A 12,456-nucleotide genomic window follows, 5' to 3' on the forward strand; every position below is an offset into this window, starting at 1 on the left:
CTATGCTAGGAAATGTGTGTATTTATATGTGTGTTGTAAAGATTCGATTTAATTAGAACCTGAATTTCAATTGTCTGCTTAGTTTTCATTCGGCAGTGAATAGTAATCGTTTAAATGAGCTTAAAACAGGTTAATTATATTTTTAAACATTAATTTGTTAATTGTGACAAAACGATTTGTTATGTTAATGCGTATAATGATTTATGGTAAAATCTCTTTTTAGTGGATGGCATTGATGCGAATAGGAAAAATAAACCATTTTCTATTATTAATAAATGTAAATAGAGATTTTACTGAAGTTGTTTTTCTGACATTGTATTTTTGTTTATGATTTATGCATAGAAATTAATGAGTTTCATTCATTTATTTTTTAACTGATATACTTAATATAATATTGTATTCTAATATGTAAAACTTTTATTCTCAATTTTATATTAAATGTGTTTTTTTTAAAATGCCACATATTTATAAAAAATAATGCCTGAATAATACACTACATTTAATTAAATAACTATTGATCATAAATATTAATTGTTACAAGTATTATGAAAAACATATTCATGGCTATTATATGATTTAATTAACTCTGAACCTAATTATTAATTACATTTATCAAATTATTTTTTATATTGTAATTCAAAAAGTATCAGGTATCAAGTATTTTGGTGGCCATCCAGAAATACATTTTATATTTTTTTAAGAAGAATTAATATTTACAGTCTTTGCATCTATGTATTAAATAGCATAAACCAATCTTGTTCTATATTTTCTTCAATAGAAAGATTTATGTTATAATACAATAGTAAATCCACTATCAAATTAAAAAAAATAAAAAAAAATACTTGTTATTGTTTTGTTAATGATTTTAATTTTAAAATGTTTCATAAACATGATTGTATTATTCTTATATTACAGTAATTTTTTAATGATATTTTAATATTCCATCAAATGTTAGTTTTTTTATTCAAATTTTGTAATGGATCATTGATATAATTGTTTAATTTTTAAATCTTTATGTCAGTTGAAAAATAGATTTTTGTTCATTGACTAGGTAAAGACATTACTTTTTGGTGAACCGTTCTGTTGAGTTGAAATTACAGATTTATTTTTGTTGAAATGTATTTTTGGTATGACCACCTAAATTACTTGATTGAGTACATTGTGTTGCACAAGGATAAATAAAAGTATTGTAGGCTATATTTGAAACGATAACTGATCGGTCAGACGCAATACCATTATGTCCACGTTTACATTTATTTCTGAAACCGTCTGCACGGATTTCGATCACTATTCAACTGAGTGGCAAAAACAAAATGTCAGTTTCCAATTGGCAGATTATGGAACGCATAAAAGAATGGATAGATCCAGACAAATTTTCTCATCTCTGCATTGCCAAAACTTCTTCAGATTTTATCAAGTTAGTATTTTTAAAATAAATTAAAAAATATATTTTTTACCTATTATTATACCTCAATTTAAGGTTCGATGCAGAGTTAGCTGACCGTTCCAGATTGTCTACTGTATTGTCACGTTTGTGTGATAGAAGAATAAAATTTCCAGGGGTTTCTCACCTCTTGACAGTGCGCGCAATAGAAACTAAACCCGATTTTCCTACTCGTCATGATTGGGATTCATATTTTCGTGACAGTAAAGATATGAACGAGTTGAAACCAGGTGAACGTCCTGATACTTTACACATTGAAAATATTCCTCTAGAGTGGTTAACAGAACCAGGTGAAAAATATCCTAGTGAAAATATTTTAAAAAGAATATTCAACGAATTTGGTGAAGTAGCTCGTGTGGATTTACCCGCTGCTGATCCATCAAGAGTTAATCATGGTATTGGAATATGTGATGCATACATACAGTTTAGAGACTATTCTGCATTCGTAAAAGCAATGAATGCATTGAAGGGCAATAAATTAGCTTACATCACAGATACAAAAGCTTTGACTGCAAATATAAAAGTAGATTTTGATAAAACCAAACATATGACATTAAGTTCAATTACAAAAAGGCATGAGCGTCGTGATCGGTTTATGATAAGGAAAAAAATATTAGAAGAAGCAGAGAGGATAAATAAAGAAAAAGAAACAAAAATGCGCGAAGAAGAAAAGTAAGATAGTACTAAGTATAGTTAGTGTACTTAGTATGAATACTAAAATGTATTAATAAATTTTTATACATATATATTGTTATTATTATTTTTATTAATTTAATTTTTTTTTTTTTAGTAAAAAGAGGCTATTTGAATTAGAGAAGAAACTTGAAAGACGTAAATTACGAGAGGATAAACGCAAAGCTAAACGTCTGAAACGTTTAGCTGATCGAGAAGCAGATGAAATGAACCAAAGAATTGCAACTGAAGAAATACTTTTATTAAAAACTCAAAGAAAACTTGAAGCTATACATTTACTAGGAGAATTGTTTACAAGAATCAAAGTATTTAACATTAAAAATCAATAAAATATTTTTTTTTCAAATATGTTCTAATTTTTATGTATTTTAGTTGAACATTATTTCCAAAAATAATATGAAAGATAAATCTGAGATAAACAACAGTAATACAAATGTAAGGTTATTAAATATTTATTATTAGTAAATAATGATTAATATAATTCTTATTCATTTTAGAAAATTCAATTTGGAGATATTGAGTCAACTTTTAGACAAAGAATGATAGAAAAATGGAAACCTTATCAGCCCAAAATGTTTAAAAGTAAATTATATTATTAATTGAAATAAATTTAAAAATAAATATAATAATAGTTATAGGAATTATGAAATTACAATAAAATTCTGTAAAATGAAGTATAAATACTAATGTAATATGCTTAGGAAATAAAATTAAAATTGCTAACAAAATTTATTTAATCATGTTAAATTGCTTAAGAAGAGGAAACTTGACCTGATATGAATGATGAATAAAATATATTATGCAATTATATATATTTCATAATTCAAATTTTCTTCTTTAAAATAATATCTATTAATTATTTTCAATAAAATAATATGCTGTATATTTTTAAATTGAGAATTAATTAAAAATAAATCACATAGTTAACACTAACCAATAAAGATTTTTTGATTTTTTTCATTTAAACACAAAAAATTTTGCAAATATTAAAGGATATGTTATCAAATAAAGGAATTTAATATAGTGCTTTTCATTTTATTATATCGATTTGAGACATAAATGATGACTAGTAAAATTATTTGTTAGTTACTCTGTACTCAAAATTTTATAAATATTTATTTCTCGATCATATTCAACTATCTTACACTAAAATGACTGTTCTAAAATTATGTATTGCAATAATTTATTATATTATCAGTACATCTTCACATAATATTTAGCATATTACTAATTAATAATGAAGCATTACTTATTTAATTTAATTTTTTCAGATTCTGTTAATCCAATTGATGATTCTGAAAATCGTAATCTTAGTAATGACCAGAATGCTAACTATCGTGGTAGAGGTCGAGGAAATTGGCGTGGAAATCGTGCTAAAGGCACACATCAGTACATAGGTCGAGGTGGATACTTTATGCCACCTATGTTTGATCCAATGCAGTTAATTAGTTATGGACATAAGTATCATAAATACTTTCAGAAGCTTAGTAAAAAAGTTGAAAACGACAGAAGTCGAAGCCGCAGTAGAAGCAGAAAACGAAGGCGATCTTATTCGAGTAGAAGCCCTAGAAGTCATAGTCGTAGCCAAAGTTGTGACAAAACCTATAGTAGGTCTAAGAGTAGAAGTCGTTCAAAAATTAGAAATTCAAAGAGTCAAAGTCATTCAAGAAGTAGAAGTCGTTCGAAAAGTAGAAGTATTTCAGAGAGTAAGAGCCGAAGTAAAAGTAGGCATAAAAGTCCAGATAAAACAGTTGCAAATAATTCTGGACATAAACATAAGAAAAAGAGTAAAAAGAAGAAAAATAAAAAGTCTAAAAAGTCTAAGAAATAACATTTTAGTTATTGTCATCTTTGCAAACATGTATATAATATAAATAATAACAACCATTTAACTAATTTTTTATACTTCTTGAACTAGAATAAACATACATTTACATTCAATGTCTTGATATAATTATTTTTCAATAATACTTATAATATAAAATTCAAAGTCACAACTCAAAATTATACTTAACTTTGTATTTATTAAAAAAAAGTTTTCTGATAATGATAATAAATAATTCTAAATAATAAAATGTTCTAATGAATAAAATTAAATAAATAACTAGATTAAAAAATAATTTAAATAAATAATAAATAAATTAAAATATAGCCTGTGATATGTACAATAGAACATTTGAAACGCACAAAGCACCTTGTTATATAAAAATATATATATATATATATATACATATATATGTATATATAACTTATTCATAAAAATATATCGTTGTCTGTGCTTGTATAATTATCGTAAGTAATAAAAGAAAAAAAAAACAAAAGAATACAAATTTTTTTGGGTAAAAGAAAACGGTTGAGCGGCTTTGTTACATTTGAATATCACCTATGCGTCTACCTACAGTTGCTAATTTAATTTTAATTTCTTAATCCGTATTTGATGTTCGACGACGAGTCGTTCAAGAACGTTTGCTTTTCAGTGACTCTTCCGCTTGCACGGATTTGATGAACTGCATGGCTCTGCCCCACGGGAACGGCGGCAACGATTGGCCTGCAAAAATATGTGTCGACTGCGATGAGAAACACGATCATGGCGAGCAATAATTACGCCGGCGGCGTGGCGAACCCGAACATTTTCGGAGGCGAGTATATCTCGTCGATATGCATCCACTCCAGTGACGCGTTTTATGAGAGGGGGGGGGAAGGGGCGATCGCTCCCCCCGAATCCGTATTTAAGGAATTGATCGTATGTGAGCAGAGGCGGATTTCCCATTAGGCACTGTAGGCATCTGCCTAGGGCGGCAAAGTTTAGGGGCGGCTAATTCTGTAATGTTTTATTAGAAAACATTTAACGTATGCCAAAAAAAATTGGAAAATTATTTACTTTATATTTACGAAAAATAATTGTATAATAATGGGTGCATTTCGTTAATATGTTATTGTCAGAATTTCGGGGAAAAATAAATATCCCCACTGCCACGCTATACTACTAATTCGAATGTATGCTAATAATCCTACGCTGTTATTATGAAAATCTGTTTTTATTAAAATTTGGGGAACAGCCAATGGCATTTTTTCAAAGTAGACTAATTAATTAAAGAGAAAAAAATAGTCTAAAAATTCAAACGAATGTTCGTACGTTTGTATATTTAATATTTAGATTAGGTGTTTCGGAAGGGGTACTATAACTTCTTCGCCTATACAGGGGCGGCAAATTGTTGGTGCCTACAGTCGTTAAAAAGATAAATCCACCTCTGTATGCGAGGTACACATTTCAAATGTTTTTCATGTGGATCTATTTGATAACGAAATCAAATTACACGTTGCTGCGAACGCTGAACTGGAATTTTTGTCGGGTCCCATGTTTAGTGAAAAATCAATAAAACCCAAGCGTAACATTCACAACGCAGGTTATTAAGGATTTGGCCGATTTAAATATTACCAACAGTTCAAGTTTTACATTTTGAGTGAGAATTTGACTCGCCCCCTACTACCCCTAAAAGCAAGTCTTAATACGCCCCTGTACATCTCCCCGCCACGAAGCGGCTGCCTCTCGATTACCCACATTGCCACGTTGATCACTTACTTGCGAACGACCGGCCGAAGTGGGCGCCCGACGATCGGGGGGTCCTCAACGGTCTGGCCCGTCGTTTGGTCATCGGCGCTGAGCTGGAGTGCGCCGGCGGCGGCGCGGCCGTCGACTGCTGTCCGTTTCTCGTCACGCACATCATGCCGTACACCCGGATGCCGGGCACGCTCGCGTACGTCGGTTGGTCGTGGCTCATCGGTCCCTCTGCGGGGGAAAGACGATCGGTTAAAAACGAGAGGGAAAAGGGGCAAAAACGATTCGCGGACATGAACGGTACGCGGATCGCGGCGTCGGACACGGCGTTCGTGCGCGAACCGGTGGAAGACGATACGTCGTCGTTTTTTTGAGTTTTTTCAAAGGGCGCCCGGTCGGACGAACGCGTCGAAATTCGCGCCCCCGCTAATGGAAACCGCGTGTGCACGCGCGAGCCGAACGTACCGCGACACAATACCGACTCGTGATGGGTTCGCGAGTGGCTCGTCGGGAAAACCGACTCTCGACGGATCGGCGCGAACGGCTCGCACGCGCGCGTGCTGTAAAGCGCCGCCCTACACACGTTCAGTTTTCGTTTAAGACTCGACCGAACGGGTCTGGCCGTTCGACCGGGTCCTAACGCATGCGTACAACAACTGAAGGCTCGTTCGGTCCTGGGCGCGGTATGAACTTCTTGATTTGTTTGAACTCGCCCGAACGATCATCACGTGTGTACGTGAACGAACAATACGTTGAAAACCTACGAGTACCGTGTAGCGAATCACGAACTTACCCGAACGCACTTGGCCTGAGTTAAGTTTGAACCGAAGGCTGAACGTGTGTAGGCCCCTCGAGGCGGCGGTCGGCCGATGGATTTCGAAACGCGTTCGTTTCCGGGAGACGGTGCGCGCGAGCGAGGAGGAGATTGTAAAAATCGCGACGCGTTTATTCGGCGGGTGCACGCGTGCGAGACGAATCGAAACGACGACGGGACGAGAACGCGCGCCGGGGAGGGAGCGGAACCGGATCCTTTATCGGTACGGGCTGGCGGACGGTTTCCTTTTCGTCCCCGAGACGGTCGTGCGCCTCCCCCCGCCCCCACGAAACCGCGCTTGCGCACGCGTCGTTTTCTGATAGTTACCCAACAGACTCGTGTGCGGACACCGGCAGATGACCAGGTAATGTGATTTCCCGGTGCGCACGTTCTGCAGTGCCAACAGCGACCAGTCCCTCGGCGATCGGCACGTCCGCATTTCGGCCACCGGCTCGCACGTCTTGACCAGCGTGAGAATCTGCCAAACACATTGAACACCGTGTGCGATTAACAAGCCATCGCATATCAGATCACATTTAAAACGTATTGCAAAACAATCGTAATGACCGATAGCAGTTGGGACGAGTGATAAATATTGAACGGGACCTGTGTAGCGATAAGGTAACGCACACCCGCGTACACACAAAACATGACGTACGAGGTCGTCGGCTGTCTCCAAACACGGGACAGCTCTTTGTGTCACGTATTTTTCGTACATTTTCGTAACACGTGTTCGAATAAAATTAAATAAAGTGTACAATGATAAACGAGTGAAAAGGGTCTTGTTATTTCGAAAAAAAAAAAAAAAACCTGGTCACCTCATCCTATGCTTCGGACGCCAATCACAATTTCTACGGAGAAGTTGCTATAACGTGGTCGGATCATTGATTTAGATACGTGTAACCGTCAACGGTAATTTTCTTGGTTCCAACGTGTTTACCGGTTGCGATGGAAAAACAAAAGCCGCCAGTAAAATTTCTACGGGCAGGCGTGTGCGATTCGATCGCTGCACAGGGACCATAATAAAGTTTTCCCGAATCACGCCCATGATACGGCATGTATACGGGGAATACGTAGCGCGCCATACACGTATTATTTGTTACCTACCGTCAGGCGCGTGCTGTTTTCCTACCCGGAAACTGGATGTAATTAGGACCCGCTTAATATAAATACCAATGGAAATGAGTCTCATGTATACCTATCTATAACAATAGCCAGGTTGTTAACCCATTTCTAATACAAAACTATAAAACAATCATTAACCCAAATAATAAACCAAATCTACATTTCGATTTAAGTTTTATAAAAATAAATATGTACACAACAATATTAAAATAATTATTTTTGTTTAAGTGATCCTGAATAAATTGTATATCAAATGTAAAAAAAAAATAAAAAAAAATAAAACGTCGTATTTATTATATAATATGAATAGTATGTTCTTAAAAATAGTTCGATACAAGTAAAATAATATATATATAATTGTTCAGTAAAATGTTTAAAAACTCTCAGCATTCTTAACATTTCTAAAACTATTCCATATAAATCGGTATATTTATTTTATTTAACCGTATGTATTTACCAACAACTAATAAGTGGTTACTGTTACCTTGTTACTATTCTCAGTATTTACTAACACGATTTAAGATTTATATATACTGATACTTTATAGCCGTGGCCACTATTCGGTGGTTATTGGTTGGCTTTATTATTATTTATTACTTTAACCTAAGTTTATATATCGTTATTTATGGAACGTTCCAGCCAAATATTGACGTTTTATGTCCAATTGTTCACACAATTATTGTCAATAATTATTATTATATGAGTATAGTATTAGCTATAAGGTATACGTATATTAAATTCCGGGCGTAAGCATTGGGTAGCGGGTATCGCCCAGTTGTCGATAATACAGAAAAAAAAGTTAAACGGTATAAAATTGAATGGTATTATTTGAAATACGCTCATTATTATATGTTTTCTGTGTAAATAATTATACAATATTTTTTTTTCGTTTACAGAATATGTATGTTTAAAATTTAAAACGTACATACGGTAATACTAAGTGTTGATTATTCCTCGTTTCACTTCCCATAAAAAAAAAATTTCTTTTTCAAAATTATCTAGATAATTTATCTTAGATAACCATTTTATTTAAAATGATGGATAAAAAGATACTTCAAATTATTATTATCTTAATAAGATAAAAAGATTAATGTTTTTATCAAGATAATGCACAACTCTGGTTATTTATTTTTTCTTATCAAATAAACCATGTTAATTCTCTTTTAACCATTTTATACAGTATATTATATTACGTATCAAATAAAAATCAATTAAAATCCTTTGTGCTAAATGTTGCATCAAACAATCAAACCAGTGATGGTTTGACTGTGAAGCGCACAAATAAGCATAAATACGAAAAATTACAATCAATACAGTAATTGTAGTGAAATATTAACTTTACCATACATGGTTAAAACTGTAAATGCTGTTTCACTAAATTTATTGCCTGAAAAATCAAAAGAAAGATATACAATGGCTTGAAAATTTTAAAAATGAGAAAACTAAATAAAACCAAATCGTTGTCGGAAAATGTGTTTCTTACAAATTTTAAAAAAAAATCTACAGAAATTAAACCGTCAACTCTATGGTCTATTTATTTAATGCTTAAAAGCATGAAAAATATGAAACATAATACTAACGTTTTTTTAAAGAGAAAATCGAGTGGATTAAAAGTAAAAATTTCAAAGTCTTGACTTTAAACGATATAAAAAATTCATTGACGAAGCTCCTGATATTCAATATTCAATAAAAAGGTGAGTGAGATAAAATTGTTTTGTATATATTGGCTATTCATTCTCCGTTCATTTATTACGATATATGTAATATTCATTAGTGAAATATATATACACATTAAACTTCTCTACTCAAAAACAAATTCTTCACGATCATTTACTAATAAAGTGGAGTTATATGATACTTTTAAGAAATACATGGATTTATGACTCACAAATGTAACGTCGGATAGATTTTTTTTTAGTTATAAAAACGGTTAATGCATCAAGCAGATTATTGGAAAAAACCGAATTGGAAATATGCCTAAAGAAATTGCAATATATTTAAATTTACTGTTTCCCGAGCTGATACGGGTCATTTTTCGATAGAACCAAAAAAAAAAACGTAAAAAAACGTAAAATTCAATTTAGAAAATGCCACCCGTACTAAAGTGCCGCTCTAGACAGGTGCCTAGCTCGCCTATACCTTGAGCCGGCCCTGGTCGTGGGGGCCGCGGACGACGTAATATTTCTCGTGCGCAACGCGTGGACGCACAAAACAAACCAAATCGGAATCGATGAAACGGGTACTTACCGACAACGATTGTCGTCGGTGTAAGTTATAAATCATATAATTTTACAGAGCAACTGATTGCCGTGTGACGAGCGCTCCGGTCCATAATTTGTGATGTTCGGCTTCGAGTCGCTGTGCGTCGGTCACGCGGCGATGATTGATAACACTCTAGCGAACGAAATCAATTAAAACATACGCGTACGGCTTCTAAAAAAATATACGTTTTTCGCCGGGACGGGCGCGCAACGAAACTTCTCGTCACGATTTTATAAGCCGCGTTGCGCCGGTAATTTTCGCGCACAACGGCGTCGTATGTTGGTGATACAGTGAAAAAAAAAATATTTCTTTTCACGAAACGATTATTTTCCTGGTCGACGAAACAGCACCGGGTGCATCGTCGTACACGCGCGTTCAACAGCTCACGGGTAGTAAGGTAAGGTACTTCGTTAATTTATTACTGCACCGCCCGTCCGACGCAACAACAATTATAATAATACAAAACGTGTCGTGACTCTGGCGATCAACTCCCCGGCTTGTTTTCTCCACCGTGCATCTGTATCGCAGAAAGGGAACAACAATTGTTTGACCGATATTCCGTGTTACATTTATCTTGTGCGATATTAACTCTAAACACTGGGACGTTCGACGCGGTACAACTGTAGTACAATAATAATGGTGATATAAATATTTTCGTTTTTTTTATACATTGTTGTATATCGTCCGTACTGATGATACTTTACGACGAGACAACGGGAGAAAGGGAAAGAAAAACATCGATGCGAACCGACACGTATGACTGAACTCGACCGCTAGGAAACGAGCTGTGTACACATTATCTGGGTAACATTATTACTGTCGAAATTGTTCAACCGATAAACGGCATAAATAATCTCGAATACGGATAATGCGTTAGGTGAATCAATGTTTTTTGTACGCAGACGATAATTGTGAGGAAAAAAAATTTTTGCGCGCGCCGGACAGCATTCGTGTGTAACGTCCAAGTGATATGATATGGATATAATACACACGTATATAACAATAATAATAAGCCCAGTTAAAATATTCACCACCCATTATTATGACCCATATCACAATAATAGTTTGATTCGTTATAAAAAGTTATAGGGACTTCTTATATTTTACTTATATTTTTTTTGTTTAACATGATGTTTAGCAAACTGCATCTCAAATATGAAATTTAAAAGTTTTTTTTTTTTTTTTTAAACTAATTTCGATTGATTTTAAACAAATTGCTTTTTCTAATTTTTCTGGTCGTTTCTGCTTTTTTCGTACCTCATTATGATACTAAAAAAAAAAACCTGGACATTTTAGTTAATCTCTGTTCTTTTTTTTTATTGTTTTCGTTCGCGGTAAAGCTAGAACAAAAATAATTTTTCTCCTATTAATGATTCCCAATTCTTAAAAACTGTTTTTAAAGAAAATAATGGACTTGAAGTACCAGAGAAAATGTCAAAAATACCTGACGATAAAGATCGCAGTGAGCTAACCGATTTCAACGAATTTCCCTATGACTACTCCAGCGGCGAAACTGTTTATTTTAAATACACACCTAATACGTCCGTAGATATTGCGCATTCTTTATCTGCTTATAAAATAATATTGATAAACAACAGGACTTTCACATTAAAAAATGTAAGAAAACATTTGATTATTCAATGCGAGTCGGAAAAGTTAAGCATTATTTTATTTAATTTTATTTATTATTATTATTATTATTATTATTTTTTTTTTTTTGTTAAAATCAATTAATTTTTTTTAGAAAATTGCTCTAAATTTGAATAAACGAATTTTGATTTTCACTGATGTAGTGTGTCTGAAAATAAAAGTGTCATTAAAAATGCAAGTGAAAAATAGTATTTCATCGTCTTCAAAAGTAATTCTAAAAACAGTTATGTTGAAACAATTGCCTAAAAAAAAAAAAAATAGAATAGTAATGTCAAAGTGTTTTTATGACATATTATTCGCATTCGACGTTGCGATAGTATAGTTATAGTTTGAGCCCAATAGTTCCGAAATTCAAAATGATTTCTTAAACATGATTTTATAATCTATTAAAATAATCGACCAAATAACTTATATATCAGTTTTGACGTTAAGTAGGTACATTTCAAATGTTTAATAAATAATTCCCATTAAGATAACAGTTCTAGACGGCCATTATTTATGATGAATAAGTTAGTGAAACGTGAACAGACTATTTATACTGCGAATAAAGATTTTAAAACTTCGAAAATCCACTTATGACTTTTAAGATCGATAAACAACCTTGTAAGTGTCCAGATTAATTAATTTCTATATTCTTATTGTTTTTAATTTCATTGAATATAAATTAAAACAATGGAAATAGAGAATCGAGTAATTTAAAATCTAAATATATGAAAACCTGTGTACAGTAAACGCGTGGGCGGTGAATAATAGAAATTTTCTAATGCTTATTTATCATTGTTTACGTTCAGAAACTTCGTACTACTATTATTCAACGATCACTTATTTCAAATCCTTAATACGTACTGGCAATAGGCCATTGTCCATTTTCTCTTTACTTTTAGAACTCGAACAGGATTTGTATTCATT

General features: G+C 33.1%; 2 protein-coding genes across 2 annotated transcripts in view; one reads left to right on the forward strand and one right to left on the reverse strand.

Moving 5' to 3' along the window:
* Window positions 1–114: 114 nt before the first annotated feature.
* LOC112693883 (A-kinase anchor protein 17A) lies at window positions 115–3,986 on the forward strand. Its single transcript, XM_025569138.1, has 7 exons — window positions 115–129; window positions 1,194–1,417; window positions 1,481–2,116; window positions 2,235–2,442; window positions 2,510–2,572; window positions 2,635–2,719; window positions 3,409–3,986. The coding sequence occupies exons 1-7, from the start codon at window positions 115–117 to the stop codon at window positions 3,966–3,968; spliced, it is 1,791 nt and encodes a 596-aa protein (XP_025424923.1). The 3' UTR covers window positions 3,969–3,986.
* A 295-nt stretch (window positions 3,987–4,281) lies between these two features.
* LOC112693884 overlaps window positions 4,282–12,456 on the reverse strand; it is a 55,455-nt gene continuing 47,280 nt past the window's right edge. The window contains exons 5-7 of the mRNA XM_025569139.1: window positions 6,838–6,988; window positions 5,721–5,927; window positions 4,282–4,685 (exon numbers count right to left, since the gene is read on the reverse strand). Of these exons, the coding sequence (XP_025424924.1) occupies window positions 4,594–4,685; window positions 5,721–5,927; window positions 6,838–6,988 (450 nt within the window). The 3' untranslated portion in view covers window positions 4,282–4,593. The remainder of the gene's footprint in view (window positions 4,686–5,720; window positions 5,928–6,837; window positions 6,989–12,456) is intronic.

The sequence above is a fragment of the Sipha flava genome, unplaced genomic scaffold, assembly GCF_003268045.1.
Source record: "Sipha flava isolate LNK unplaced genomic scaffold, YSA_version1 119_pilon_pilon, whole genome shotgun sequence".
Taxonomy (NCBI): domain Eukaryota; kingdom Metazoa; phylum Arthropoda; class Insecta; order Hemiptera; family Aphididae; genus Sipha; species Sipha flava.

Excerpts from the sequence above, each read along its gene's own strand:
- LOC112693883 (XM_025569138.1), top strand. Across the intron at positions 2,117-2,234 it reads AAAATGCGCGAAGAAGAAAA|TAAAAAGAGGCTATTTGAAT; the intron begins GTAAGATAGTAC and ends TTTTTTTTTTAG. Across the intron at positions 2,720-3,408 it reads TCAGCCCAAAATGTTTAAAA|ATTCTGTTAATCCAATTGAT; the intron begins GTAAATTATATT and ends TAATTTTTTCAG.